The 16,160-nt window shown below is 42.9% G+C and overlaps 1 protein-coding gene across 2 annotated transcripts in view; it reads right to left on the bottom strand.

The window, feature by feature from the left end:
• The window catches only part of LOC147253632 (transmembrane protein 65-like), a 38,620-nt gene that overhangs the window by 19,890 nt on the left and 2,570 nt on the right, over nucleotides 1-16,160 (bottom strand). For both annotated transcript variants that reach the window (XM_086218899.1, XM_086218900.1), the window contains exon 3: nucleotides 2,208-2,252. In XM_086218899.1, the coding sequence (XP_086075025.1) occupies nucleotides 2,208-2,252 (45 nt within the window). The remainder of the gene's footprint in view (nucleotides 1-2,207; nucleotides 2,253-16,160) is intronic.

Genomic DNA, 16,160 nt, shown 5'->3' with positions numbered 1-16,160 from the left:
GTCATGAAAAGACAAAGACTTGCTGTGAGGAAAATCCTGAGTTCAACTCCAGCGTCAGCTGGCTGAGGAAATGTTTCATCTGAAGTTTCACTCTGTTGTGCTTCTACTGTCGAGCCAAAAACAGGGTTTCATCATTGGAGAAAGACGAAGTGTTAGAGGACACATTTCCTACTCTACCTCTCTGTTTTAGTCAAGACCCTGTTGAAACATTCAAAGAGGAATTCACAAGTAGACCAGAACTATGACAGGTTAACCAGGAGGAAGCAGGAGGTCAGAGGTCATAGTAACACTGAGGAGGGAAGTCAGTATAAATGCACGCGTGCGTGTGTGTGTGTTTGTGTGGTTGTGAGTTGATGTGTGCAGGTGTGTATGACCTTCCATTTTAGTGACCCTGATCGACAAAGAGCCTCATTGCTCACAGTAACACATCACTTACTCAGAGAGCTGCAGCTGTTATCAGAGCTGCCTTTCATTTCTTCTGGGAGGGAACTATTCTGGTCCTCTTTCAAACTAATCAAATCTCTTAACTGCACTGAGGCCAAACAATTCATCACAATATTATCAAAACTACATTATGGCTGAGCACAACATCCAAACCACAGGAGCTACATTTTTTTTTTGTCCATCCATCCACCCATCCATTTTCTACCACTTATCCTGTTAAGGGTCGCTGAGGGGCTGGAGCCTATCCCAGCGGCTACGGGCGAGAGGCGTGGTTCACCCTGGACAGGTCACCAGTCCATCACAGGACCAACACATATAGACAGACAACCATTCACACTCACAGTCACACCTACAGTCAATTTAGAGTATCAATCAGCCTCGTCCTCTCTTGATGTCTTTGGACTGTGGGAGGAAGCTGGAGTACCAGAGAGAACCCACACAGGAACAGGGAGAACATGGAGACTCACACAGAAAGATCCTGTGCTGGAGCCGGGACTCAAACCTGGAACCTTCTTGCTGCGAGGCAACAGTGCTGACCACTGCACCACCGTGCCACTCACATTTTTTTTTTTTTTTTAATAAAACCAAATATTATCAAGCCCTGGAGTGGCCAGAGACACAAAAGTAAATCACCAAAACAAATCATATTTCATGGCAACAAATTAAATATATTCAGTTAAATAACTAAATTAACAATAATTACTAAAGATTTAATTAACTAAATAGCTTTATTATATGAAAGTATTGTACCTAAGGGCCAGGAATTAATTGTATTAAAAGTAAGTTACAGTAAATCTCAATCACCTCGATGTCAATTTCTGCAAGTACCTAAATAAGAGAGCGATCTATATCTCGTGCCAAAAATCATTTAAATTTAAGGAATAGGTTATAACTTGAGGTTTTAACACAACTAAATTAATGGGAAAACAAATCTTGTAGCAACAGATTAATAAAGTTAAGCAGGAAAGTTGTCTCGCGCTGCCTTAAAATAACTCAAGTGAGGGAACAAGTTTTGTTGTATGGCCACTAAAGACATATTTCTCTCTCTTTGGCCACTCTGGGGCTCCGTAACATTCCAATAAAAACAAAGCACTGTGATGCAGAGCCCCAAAATATAAATCATATTGCCCTGGTGTAAGAGAACGAGTAAATATTAGTTAAATTTTTTTTTTTTGGGGGGGGGGGGGGTTCAGTTAAACTAAAGTGGAAATATTTCTCAAACCACAAATGTAAGAAGCCATGTAACAGTGTCAATTGGCATCAAATTTATCTGAATATCGTCCAGCCCTAACTTTCATTTACCCATCATCACATGGACAGTTTTATATTGGCTGACACACAGAATTGTGTCCCCTGTCATGGGGGAAGTTTGAGCAGTCTCAACAGTATTTTCTCTCACGTTACTTGGATCATCTGATGTGGACTCTCTCAGGAATATATCCTCCAGCCTGGAAGAAGAAGATGAAGTGTGCTTTGTGTCCTACATACTCAGAATTGTACAGTCTACGTTGAACTTCCTGTGTCGTTGTCTCTTGTACTGTCAGTTTAAGCCTCCTTCCTTCTTGCATCTAGTATTTGAGGGTTTTGGGTTGGCCTAAATTGCTGCAAAATGATTTGAAACATAAATACTTTTCGGCGTTATTTAGAATGTTTGATATGAAATGATTCATCATTTAAACCACCCATCTTCTTTAGCAAAAGTACTACAACACACATCACATCATGAAATAACCCACAAAGGGTAACAAAAGAAGACTTCCTACCATATCGTAACTGTGCTGCAGTTGGTGGTGCAATGTCCAGCTGCCCTGAAAACACAGAAAAGAATAAATATGGTAAATCATCTGGCTGCTTCCCTGTGGAGGGGGGAAAGTCACAGCAAATGTCAGGCGGTTCTTAAATGCCAAGGCCTGCGAGTTTGGACCTTTGAGACGCAGCAAGGAGGGAGGGAGGGAGAGAGAGAGAGAGAGAGAGAGGGAGAGAAGAAAATCCAATTAACGTGTCAGAGGAAATAAAAGGGAGTCGGAGAGGAATGAGGGAAAAGAGCGAAGAGTTTCTCCTCTGTCGTCACCTCGCTGAATGATAAATCAGCTGTCAATCGGATGCTGAGTGTAATTAGTGCGCATGTGAGGTGACAAACACAGAGGAAAGGAGGAAGAGGAGAGAAGTGATGTCATTATTGGATGAAACAAGCATGAAAATTAAACTAAACACTATTATTTCCACATTGCCACGCCAAAGGAAGCCGTTGTACTGAAACTGTGTAACATCCATCTTGTATTACAGGTGGGAGAATAAAAGGAAAGGGACTGTGCGTTATGCTAACCCACTAAACTGTGAAGTAAAACACAGATAATCATGTTGGTTTTAAGCCTGCCGACCATGAGATCAATTACTTTGCAGGTTGTGCGAAATTGGATTCGTTTCACTGAGATCAGTGGAAATGCAAAAGAATATAATGAGTTCTGCTTCATCTGTTCAATGAAATGTCAACGGAGACACACCGAGTTTAGTTCAAATGAGAGCACCTGCTGAAATCGACATGTTTTCTCTCAAAGGAAAGCTGCTGCTACCGAACACGGACTCTGGACCGTGTGGGTCAGGGTTACACAGTGTGGTCTGTTTGTCATAGCAGTAGTTAATTATGTCCATAATATGAATTCCTGAATTATGAAATGATGCTATTTTATGTCGTGGTGCCACTAATATTTGTTGTTCAAATGTGTAATATCACAGGAATCGTCACTGCACAACACATAACTACTACACCAGCTGCAATTCATCTTACGATCATCTTGTTCACTGGATTTACCTCCAAAGACAGCGCCACTGAATAAACACATCCACTAGAAAATGATTCCTGGACATCTATGAATCAAACATTTTCATCAGCAAACACTTTAGTCAGTTTGGTTTGACATTGTGTTTGAGTGGATTCAACATCTTACATTCTTTCGCCCTCATATAGTTCCCAGCAGGCAGATCTAAGTGTAACACCGGCAGTCACCGGCCCGCCATGGACACAAGCTGCCCAGCTTCCTTTACTCCAACAGTTCATGTGCTGCTCTGGAGAAGAGTGTTCCCTTGATGGTCCCTGCTGTCTGTCACAATTCCACTGATAGTGCTGGCACTCCGATCCAGACAAAACTACAATTTTTAACCCAACTCAGACATCAGACTGACCCCATTTCTAGCTTTCCTTCAACCCTCACTTTTCATTTCAGGACTCAGTATCATATTCCTAGATGTGTCTTCAGTCTCATGTTGCTAACAAGAGACAACTGTCAACCTTAAAGACTCATCGCTACAGTCAAACTGCCACTGACACATTCATTCTCTCTCTCACACACACACACACACACACACACACACACACACACACACACACACACACACACACATAAACAACACCCAGTGTGTTCATCATCAGGGTTAACAGACATTTGTTATAGCGTCAAGCTACAAGACAGGATGACCTGGCAGAACCCTTCAACAACATAGGATGGTTGGCCTTAGCAACATGGGAAGAACCAGCAGCACTTTAACAGAGGCTGTTCAAAATGTAAAATACTGTGGTGCTGATGTGACTTGCTGTCTTTATAAAAATGCACAGGGACAGAATGGAGACACAGAATATTCCACACTAAGCTAGCAGCAGAGGTAGTCACGGTCTGTAATCCAGACCAGAACAGCTCAGTCTCGATGCCAGCGCTGTTGTGCGAGTACATCGAGTAGGACAGGCATGGCAGAAGGGTGAGGAACGCTCAATCCTGTTAGTTTTCTGCATTTTCATGTGACAAAGGAAAGAGCAATATAGACGCCTGGAAAAATGTCATAATTACAATATTTTTAGAGAAGTGAAGCGTAACATTTGTTTTGTTTCGCTGCTGTTGAGTGATGCCTAACAACAAGCCTGTGATCAACTTGATAAACAGCTCTGATCTTGCCCAGCATGGTACAAAAGACCCGCTGCAGTGCATCATTCCAGGTCCCAAAAAACCCAGACGCCTGCACAATTGTCTGAAAAAAAAAGAAAAAAGAATGAGGTCAAATGAAAATGCAGCTGAGTCACTGTCTCATCACTGGAGTCACAAAGAGCCCCATTAACCAGAAATGGAATCCGTTGAGGATTTTTCTCTCCTTATCTGTTGAACGTCATCCAGCCGTTTATTAAGACTGCGATGGCTGACATGGTGGTGTACTGGCCCCAGAAATCTTGGTATCAAGTATTGATTGCATGGCATCCGTGATCCCACAGAGCTGCTCGCTCTCTCTCTCTCTCTCTCTCTAGAATTTAGTCTCAACTGAGGGGAGCGGTGAAAACATGTGATAAGCAACCATGAGCCTGAATAAATAGCAAAGCGGTAATTTATTACTGCTCTGAAGTACTGCCTTATCTGGTCTCCTCTACAGACAACAGACAGACACCTATAAACAGATGGCATCTGGCACCTGATAAAAGCTGTTTACAGACAACACCTTTCACTGTTTTAAGCACAGATCTTAACTGCTAATTACCACTTCAGGTAGAATAATGCTCTCAAACACTTGTACTCCAAATCCTTATCCATCTTTTCCTTATAAGAAGAGCTGTAGCATATAAAACAGAATGTATGCACTAGCTTAAAACTCTAGTTAAGACTCTACTATGTCACCTCTGTGTCAGTTATGTTACGCTGTTGGAGTAACCTGATAAAAATATTCATTTACTGTAAAAGGCTCAGGATGGATTTCTCTTCTAATCTCCCTCTAAGACCTCAAGCTACAATTAATTTTAAGCTTCTCTGAATCAGAAGCTGTAGATCTAAATGATGTGGCTGACATCCAACCAACATGAAAGTTACTGGGATTTTTCACAATTACGCGTCTTTGTTCTGCATTGACATTCAGCTTGTTTTTTTTCTCTTGGTGCTGGTACGGTTCAGCGCAAAGTTCAAGTGTAAAGAGTGAAATCTGATTAATCTGCAAAGCAACCAAAAAGCCGGTGAAGATGAATAAAGATCATCTGTTCCAGTCTGAGTTTTATGTGCATGGATAAAAATAACAAATGGAGGCAATAAGATTTTCTTTAAATTCTAGAGATGTGGCAGAAACAAGAAGACAGAGGCATTTTTCATCTGCAGAGTGTGCACGTGTGTGTGTGTGTGTGTGTGTGTGTGTGTGTGTGTGTGTGTGTGTGTGTGCGTGTGCGTGTCTCAGCCTTTATCTAGCAAATGTACACCAAGAAACATCCCTGTTTTCCCTTAGGCTTTTATTGATTTAGGAGTTGCACGCCTCCTAAATCGGGGGGTGTTCTCATTATCTGAGTGTGATACAACACACTGGTGTGAGGGGCCATGCTGAGAGAGAGTCCATGGTTCTATTTATCTGCATGAATTGATTTCACCTCATTTGTGTGTGTGTGTGTGTGTGTGTGTGTGTGTGTGTGTGTGTGTGTGTGTGTGTGTGTGTCTGTGTGCGTGCAAGAGATCAATAGAGTTCAGGAGAACAGGAACACCAGTCAGATTGAACCATTCATCAAGTTCGCGTTGCTATTTTATTATGATTTATGAGACAAAAGAAATGACACAGCACAAGAATGTGGGCCACCTTGACAGGGTTGGTCAGCGGGAGGAAAGACAGAAATTTGTGTTTGCAATAAAAATTTTAAATCTGGTATTAAAGGGACACAAATGCCATGTTTGTGAAATGAACATAAAAGCTCCTTCTACCTGTATATCTAGAAGCAAGACGGAGGGAAAAATAATGAGTTGGTGCCAGTCAGAATACACCTGTGAAAATACAACAAAAGCGCCGGGGCACGCCACCAGACAAACCGAAGCCTAACAGTATAGTTAAGTTTCTTCAGACTGCGTTCTTTCAGTGAGCCGTATGTGGCAGGTAAACAAATAAACACAACGTTCTACAGCCCAAGCAGCAATTAGGCATCCTGTGCAGGAACAGAAACAGAGAATAACAACCACAAATTCTTGAAATTTCCTCCTGACTGACGGAGCATCTCAAGAGAGGGTGAAGAGGGACATATCCAGGTTTCCCGTGTGTGTTACAGCACCAAACTCTCCAAGCTGGAACAATCCAGGAAAGGGCATTTTTAATTGGGCTACCGAGAAAAATTCACACTAGAAACAGAGAAGAAAACTTCACATGCAATTACACGGAGAGACCATTGGCCTTGGTTTATGTCAACACTTTTCGCCAATGTGTGGAAATGTATCACACTCCATCACAGCAGGGAAACAGACCAGCTGATAACACCATTATGACAGTAACAGCATCCCATGCTCTCCACATTTTTGTTGCCAGCGAATTTGAATCTTGAAGCTGTTGTCTAATTTACAGCAAAATGTTTTTCACAACAGACACTTCCACTTGTCAATGAAATCACATTTTTTTCATCCTCGTTTGCAGTGAAAGATTACAAGAAGATGTTTTTCAGTATATTGGTGATAGTTTTGTGCTGGAAATGTCCAAAATAAATCTTCTGACGATATGTCGATAAAAATCGGTGGTGAAACAGATAAAATACAAATCTGTTTTTCTGGGTTCAATTTTTTTTCACCAAAGAGGAGTACAATAGAGAAGTGCAGAAATGAGTACAGAAAAACTGGAAGAAAATTTGCATTGCTAACCAACAATGTACACCACTTTCTTGTGTCAATGTTGTTGGACAGCATAAAAACATCAGTAAACACCCTAGAAACAGCAGTTATCATCCAGTGGCTACACAAGACTTCAGGAGTGTTGCATTGAAAATCATGCCAAAACACAAGAAAAGTAAAGCTAGTTGTGGTGAGGGAGTCATGGGACCCTAGGGACCCTAGTGAATTCTGTTCACAGCAGAGTTGTTGTTAAGGGACAAACCTGGACTCCTAAATCTTATGCTGTCACTTATTTTGGCAAGTAAATGCTGACCTGAGGGGCTGCGTGGGTGTGTCCAGGCCATGCTTTATGGTCCTGGCTCGGTCTTGTTGCTGTTAGTAAGGGACCAACTACACTTCTGTGATTGGCCGAGCTCTCTTTGACCTTGCTGGCATGCTGCTTCTATCTATGCATAACAGCAAGGGCAGGGAAAATTGCTTTTACAGTTCCAAGGTATCACAAATCACCACGAATCTCAGCGGATAAACAGCAGCAGGTTGAATGATGGGAGCCAAGAAGAACCAAAGCTGCTTCTTAAGGGTGAATTGTACCAGGGCTAGCAGCATCGACGCACAACTTCTACATATTTGTAGATGAGAACTTGTTCACAAGTTGCTATGGTTACAATGCTAACAGCACAGCTAAGGTTAAGTGATGTAAGCCAGCTAACGCCGGGTATAAGCTATCTTCTCTTCACAACACTGCTGTTTATGAGTGAGCTGTTGCCATGGCTTCAATCAAAATAGCAGTTACCGGTGCTGTGTTGCCTTGTCTTTGACCAATCAATGAACACTTGCCGCTCTCGTGGCTCCTACTTTTAAAGTACCTGAGCTCTGACCTGAGGTAGGAACTAAAGCGGTTCCTCGAACTGATTTCCCAGAACAAAATGATAACCACATCCGGCAGTCCACACATGCCCAAAAGGAACTATGTTCTCTGGCAGTAACTGGAAATATGAAAATGTGTGTTCAGTCCCAAAGCACCTTAAGTACAAGGCCCGGACCCGGATAATTGCATTTTTTTTTCTTTTCAGATGTAAGGTATTCAGTTTTCAGTCTTGGTATTCTTATCTTCTTATTCTTTTTCTTTCTCCTAATGTAGGGTATACAGGCTGCTGGGCTGCAGCTGACACCTTTTCTACAACTCTTTGCTCGTCCTGGAGGTTCTACACCTGGAGGTTCTACACTTCTCTAGCATGACACATATAAGCCACCCTGCTGACAGATTATCACTTGAAATTCACAGTTTTCAGAACAGTAAGGAACCACAAGTAAAAAAAAGAAAGGAAAAAAGTATGAGGGCTGCACAGTGGTGCAGTGGTCAGCACTGTGGCCTCACAGCAAGAAGGTTCCGGGATCAAGTCCCGGCTCCAGCACAGAATCTTTCTGTGTGAGTCTCCATGTTCTCCCTGTTCCTGTGTGGGTTCTCTCTGGTACTCCAGCTTCCTCCCACAGTCCAAAGACATCAAGAGGGAACGAGGCTGATTGATACTCTAAATTGACTGTAGGTGTGACTGTGAGTGTGAATGGTTGTCTGTCTCTATGTGTTGGCCCTGTGATGGACTGGTGACCTGTCCAGGGTGAACCCTGCCTCTCACCTGAAGGCTGCTGGGATAGGCTCCAGCCCCCCCACCCCCCCCCACCCCCGCAACCCTTTATGTAGGAATAAGTGGAAGACAATGGATGGATGGATGGAAAAAAGTATGATTCACATGCTATGATAGTTAGCTGAAATGACATTGCTATGCTAATGCTACTGCTGTCATATTTCATCAACCGAGCTCAGTGAGATTGCTCATAGAATACTTAGCATCACATAATAATGTAAGCTGGATATTATAAGTGTAAATCAGCCTGGTTAACCTTGGCCCCAGTGCAGCCCCACAGTAATGACGACTCTGACCTAATCATAGAATTAATACAGCACAAGGCAATAAACACAGATCAAGGTCAGTTACTGAGGGCCTGGTACACACCCAGGAGAGAGCAGGCAGGTATGATGTGGAGCATGTTGTCTCAGAGGGATCCACGGAACCGAAGGAACAGCGGACGGAAAAAAATGGATGACGGTGACAAAAAGCGTTTTGGTTTTTTTCCCCGGAGGTCACATTGTCTCCTGAAAAACTAATCAAACAAACAAAAAGATCCGTCTCTGTTCGTTACATTCTGAAACTCATGACCTCCTGATAAACTGACACAATGACAAAAACAAACACCACCTTGAAAATCAAACACATCCTGTCACGCAGATAACCTGAGCGTCTGTGGTGCCTGTATAATTTGATTCATGACACACTCCATCTGTCTGAGATTCACTCGAAAGATGAGCCATATGCAGTACTTTTGTTCTTCACTCTCATATCATCTAAATTATGTATTATTAATGCCAGATTGTCAGTTGGCGCACACACACACATACACACACACACACACACACACACACACACAAACAAACCATTTTTAGTTTGTTTTTATCAAACTTGGCCTTCATTTGTTCACTCCTAAAAATTAAAAAAAAATTTGGAAAAGTAACTTTCCTGTTGTCAAGTTTCATTTTTTCCCACAACTCTTAAAAAGTCCACACACAGGAGTCACGGATTTGTACACAGCATGAGACACTTTTTTCCTGATGTTTAAATGTCCTACTTTATAAATGAGATTGTAGATTGGTCCCATCATTAAAGTGAACATAACGACTCAGATGCGCATCACCTTGAGCTGACGCATTGGCTGATCCATGGCTGAACGTGCTGCTGTACACAATCTCCCCGCTCAGCCTCACCACTCAGAGGGAGAGCAGTAACCTCGCTGGCTCAGCAGACCGTGGCTGGCAGAGCTGTTGAGGCTCCTGCGCAGCCTCTCATGGCCGCTGTTAAGCAGACTTGGTGGACATCAGGGGGATTTCTGAGGGTGCCATCTGTGTTGTAGCAAGCTGAACATCTGTCTGGTGTCAGTTATTCCGTGTATACTCAGAGTATGGGGGGGTGGGGGTGAACCCTTCTGGATCAAGGTGTTATGGGCCATTCAGGAGTGGGCCACACCTCCCATACTGAGATACTGAGTGAGCTTTGGAAGAGAACCTTTGCTAGGCTAGTTAGCCCTGGACTTTCGTTTACCAGCAATACTGCCCCAGTTGTGTGTGTAGCGACATGGAAGAAACACACTTTCATTTATGAAGGTGGGTGGGGTTGTGGGGGGCGAACATCTACAGATGATAGTTCTGCCTCCTGACAGATATGGAGGTAATACACAATGGAGGTGCTTTCCCTGATGAGATAAACCACTCAATTTTCAAAGAATTGGGGTTACCCTGGTAACCAAATGCTCTGTCTGCACTAATGCCCTCCTGTCCCCGTCCCTCCCTGCCTTCTTCTCTGCTGCTTTTACACAGTTGTGCAAGAGCAGCAGAGCACCCTTTGAAGTGTCACAGACACAACATTTTGTCTATAAATCTAAAAATGCATTTTCCAAGCATTTGATATATGAAAAGAATGATGATTAAAATGCTGAAATGTGAGGCTGATGATGAAATGCAGGTTATGCGCACTATTGTTGCCGCAACAATAGAAAAGAAGCAGCCTTTGATGTACGGCTTGGGGGGGGTCGACTTGAGTTTCAGCAGAATATTTATGCGATGATGGCTGCAACTCTTGGTGCAATCACAGTCTCAGTGATGAATGAAGAATTTTCTCTACACAAATAACCAAAGGAAATGTCACAACAATCTCCAATAGAAAGTAACAGAATGGACAGTCTGGTATGTAATTACTTCAAGTAATTCAGTGAGAGTCATGGCCGCTTCCCAGACCGTCAAGTATCAGCATCACAACTGTGACTTGCAATATTAAAACAGCACTAAACAGATATTGAGGGGAGTCACTTGTTACTGCTTAGGTTACATATAACCATGGCCCGCCATTATGCAGCACTGTGTGTCAGACATGTGCTGAGTGTTCTCCCAGTCCTCCCAGTGCTCTCTATGGCCCTCCTCCTCCAGGTGGGAGGACCAGCAGCACAGGTGCTGCTAATCTGCCGCACTTCACTCAGCACACACACACACACACACACACACACACACACACACACACACACACACACACACACACACACACACATCCTATTCATATAAAGTTTAAGCACCCCCCCCCCCCATTCTAGCCTCCCTAGTCCAGAGTAGTTTTTTTTCCTATATCATTTAATAAATAGCCTTCGGGCATTATCCTTCTTCGCCGGTGTCCTGTCTGTGGTTGTGCTACTCTGGTCCAAACCCAGTTTGGGTCGGCATTAACGCTAAGGCAGGAAATAAAAGATGCTTCCCCCCCAACAGACAAAGGGGAATAAAACATCAAAAACCTAATAACTAATATATACTGAGTGCAGAGGATTTGAAATATACAAGCCTGCCTTTGATAAACTGACCAGGGGCAAGAATATCTGCATCAGTCAGCATTAATGATAGATTCAGATTTAAAAGATGTTTTCAACTTAAACAAAAGGAAGATGGGAAGAGGAAGTGCCACTCAGTTGATTGATGTGTCCCTCTGTCTCACTATCCCTCTCTCTCTGACTTAATTTACATTTCCAATTTAAGCTCAACCTCTCAAGCACTCCATCGTCCTCTGAGCTTTGAGGAGAAACTGCCTCCATCTCCAGTTTTCCTACCTCCCAGCAGGCCTGCGGGAAAGACGCGTCATAATAGCGGATGTCACTGAGTATCTGAAGACTGATGATCACAGAAGTCCAGATGGAACGGAAACATCCTCTGTTCCATCTCTCCTCTCATTCTCCTCCGTCCCTCGCAGTGCTTTTAAATGAATTCGAGTCCTGATTTTCTGGATAAGTGAATTGAAGCGCTTTATATGCAAAGACAGGCTTCCTGTCTTACAGAAAGAGGTTTTCCATGATACCCATCTGCAAGGCAATGTATCCTCCAGTTGGGAATTAGCTTGCTTAGAGAAACACAAGTTTGTAGGGAAAATAATGTCATGATGGTGGATACTGCAGTTTTCACAATAATCTAGCCTGAAACCATAATTCACTTGATTGGAAGATAACATCTTTAGCATCAAGTCCACTCTCTCTCTCTCTCTCTCTTAGTGTTAAGCCACCGCAGCAGACGATCATCGTCTCGCCCAAATTAAATATTTATCCTCTCTCATCTACAGGACAAGTAATGTGGTTACTAACTTCAAATGTGTATCTTTTGCCTCAGTCAGACATTTCTAGGATGATATGGTAATCTGAAGCTTCTCTCTTCTCTCTAATGGGGCCATCAATTCAAAGATGACAATGATTCTAACTAAGCTGCATGCTTCTACCTAACGGTGTGCTGGTATCCTCGACCACTTGTGGGACTGTTGCTTCCCGTCTGTCGGTGGCAGAGACACAGCATGATTCCTGAGGTCCAAAGAAGCCATACAAACAAACTGTTGGGTTTTCATTTACAATGTGTTTTAGACCTCTAATGAGTTAGATATCGCTTCAGTGGGGGTAAAGACTGAAGTAATAAACGTTAATGAGATAAACCAAAACTGACAAACCAAATTACAGGAGCTCACCTCCCAGTCTACAGCAAGCAGGGGAAGACAAGGTGAAAAGACTCGGCAGCTGACCCCTACAGCGGAGAGGGAGATGAGAGATTGCCCTGCAGTGTCATCTCAGCTTTTAAATAGTACACACACACACACACACACACACACACACACACACACACACACACACACACACACACACACACACGGTACATCATGCACTCTCCATACTGAGAGCACTGGCGGGCTACATAAACAATGAGCTGATGACCTTCACTAGAAGTTGCTGCTTCCTAACTTGTTCTTTCCTCAGCACCACAGAACCAGGCTGTTGGCTCTCCATGTGCGGCAGAGTTGAACAACTTTTCAACGAGGAAAAAAAAAGATTTCTATTTTCTCCTCTTTGCAAACAAATCCTTCAAAACCAATTTCTTAACTCGCAAACTAGCCATTGATTTACCACATGTTGCGTATTGCTGGGACTTCATCGACTATTTATTGACCGATTTTGGGGAATCATTGCTTGACTTTTTCAAACCAGTATTAAGTTGAGTGAACGCTGGGTTTTATATTCAACAAGGGGCCAGAAACACGGCTTCAGGGATAGAGTACATTCAGCATTTAGCAAAAGACTGATGATGCAACTGGTACTGGTATTCTTTATCATCAAAAAAGTTCAAACTGTGGAGTGAAATGTAAATTTTAAAATAAAATTAATTGCAACTTATTTTTCCGCAAAATAAAAACTATAAAGTTACTCAATCATACCTAAATATGTTCCTCCACAGCACTTAAATGTGGCTGCTTCTGCTTGCAAGCTGCTTCAGCTCTGTGTTAAATTGTCAGCTTTAGAAAGTGGGCTGATAATGTGTCAGGGTGGTGTGTGTGTAGCTTCCTGTGCTGCCTCCATGTACTGTAGCTTAAAAACACTTAATTAAGAGCTGAGGAAGAAATTGACTTCAAATATCTATGGGCTGGGCAGGAGATGTGACTTCTGGAAGGACTTTCTGACTGAAAGCTAATGGTCAGCGTCACTCACGTGTTGCCATGGTGATACACAAAAGCTAGTGTGTCTCTTCTCTAAGCCAGTCATATACAGGACAATCAAACATGAAGCAAGCCAACTGAATGTAAAGAGATGAAGTGGAGAGCACAATCTAAGACAAAGGGACTGTGTTTAGGAGACAAGACCAGGGGTCACACCAGCAGCAACACCATCACTGTTGCGTGTCACTGAGCTTCCACACTGTAGACAGGAGTGTCACCATTCAGCTAAGTGCATATAAAGATCCAAAATAAGGGCTGTAATCCAGGAGTCCTGCAGGGTGCTAGATGAAGATAAGGCTGTCAACCAAATCAATGTGTCAGCCTGCCAGTCTGTGAGAGAGTGAGGACGACAATCACTGATTCAGCTGGTCTGCAGCCTGCATATACATACGGCAGGTAAGAGAATCCCTGTGGGTTTTTATAGCATGAAGGTGATGATGACAGCAGCCCCAGCCTGGCGGGCCCCATAGGTGACACGTACAAAATGTTATTCTACTTTGTAGTGGCTTTGAATTTGAGATGTTGAGCTTAAATGAAGGCAGATATTCTCTGACAAATGACAACCCACCAAGAAATACAATATTGCCTTTGAGTCTTTTTGTCGTTTAAATACTCCATTATTTGGAGCTGCTGCATGCAACTACAACACCGATTAGGAGGAGAGGGATATTTTAGCTTCTTGCAGCCACAGGGCGCCACATAAAGAAACAAGGGATTTATTGCTGTGTGCTCAATGAAACACTCGCAGTCTGTGGTCAGGCTGCAATCAGCCACATCCGGCAGAACAACAATGATGTCCTAGTAGGATCAATGAGCATGAAAGATCCTTTTAGTGATGCTGATCATGAAGTCCGTATCTGAGATAATTCCACAGCGGAAAGTCCAATCAGGCATTCAGACATACTTCTGTTTCTGCATGTTTAACAATATAATTTAGACAACGCCATCATCGTCCTCCCTCCCATCACAATACCATTACTACATACTATTGCAACTACTGGAGAACAATCAAAGCATAAAAATAACCGCCGTACATTAGAGAGGTAACTGACTAAAATCAATACAGTAAAAAAAAAAAAAAAAAAAAAAAATCAATCCCACACACACCTCCCTGTATTTACAGGGCAGCATCTTCTAGAGGGTGAGGAAACAAGAGCAAGATGAGGTATTTCACCCTTTTTTTCACATGAAAACCTCCTTTGACAAGATGACAGATAGAAAACTGCCACAGCAAAGCATCGCTTCCAAACAAGAAAGACAAAAACAAAAAATACAAGGCCAGTTTGCAGTGCCAGGAGTAAGCTGAGCATGATCGCAGACTTGCTATGAGTGTCGTACACAGTGAAGACCCGACATTATTCAGAGCAACAATCAGTAGCACGGTGCAATAAGGAGTTCAGCAGCCTGCGGAACAATGACAGAGATCCATGACATATAAAGGCATAAACCTCGAAGGTAAAGAGGAATATGAAGCCGGACCATTGCAATGACGTCATGGATCTGTCAATAATAACGCCAATGTTATTGAAGAAACGAGGTTGACACCGAGTACATGTCCAACTAGGGGAGGTGTGTTTAGGACACCGTCAATCATGTAGCGTACAGAGGTTTGTGACTGGCTGTAAAGCTCTCGTTCATCACCTGAAACATGTTTACCAACAGGGCCAATGGCCCTCTTTGTCCATCGGAACAGGGACCTCAACCACAAACATTCCCAGCTCACTCACACAACACATTCAGGCTTGCCAGGTCAGTCCAGAGACTTCCCCTGGCCATCTGACCCAACTCACCACCAGATGGTGATCAAGTTGACAGCTCTGCGCCTCTCCTCACCCGAGTGGCTGTGACACGCAGCCTCAATTTGGATGATAACAAAATCAATTACTGACCTTCGGAAGAGGGTGCTCCAGTACGCGTAACCACTTAGAAGCATCCTTATACTTGAACATGGTGCTTGTTACATACGAAACACCAGTCGGGTTCAGATCAGGGAGGCTGCAACTATGCCCTTAAATGTCTCCAGCATTGACAATGTCAAGTCCAGCACATATTTTGATCAAGAACCAGCAGTTCAAACTTCATGTACAATGAAGAAACTAGGAATTTTTCCATGTTGCAAAGCTGATATGAAACACAAGCTCGTATCACTTCCATTTTAGCTTCTCCTCACTCGCTGTCTGTCCGTTATAAGACTCGATCCTCAAATTTACTCTGGACTTTTAAAGCCCTGTACATCATGGCACCGAGCAATCTGAGGGAGCTTCTAAATTATTACTGACCAGCCTGCAGGTTGACATCAACTGATAAGAGCCTGCTGGCTATTCCCAAGTCAAGACTGATGACCCGGGGTGCTTTCTTCTTTCTATATACAAGTGCTGAATTGTAATTCATTGCTTTCCAGTTCCCTTGTATTTGTCTGCTGCTGTGAAGCACTTGGTATCAGTTGTTGCTATTATTATTTAATATAATCATGATTCTGTGTCTAAGTATAGACTTAATC

The sequence above is a fragment of the Aulostomus chinensis genome, chromosome 11, assembly GCF_037954235.1.
Source record: "Aulostomus chinensis isolate RoL2024-O1b breed Wild chromosome 11, RoL_Achi_v1.0, whole genome shotgun sequence".
Taxonomy (NCBI): domain Eukaryota; kingdom Metazoa; phylum Chordata; class Actinopteri; order Syngnathiformes; family Aulostomidae; genus Aulostomus; species Aulostomus chinensis.
The sequence above is the reverse complement of the archived record's forward strand: the minus strand, read 5'-3'. Positions and strand labels throughout refer to the sequence as shown.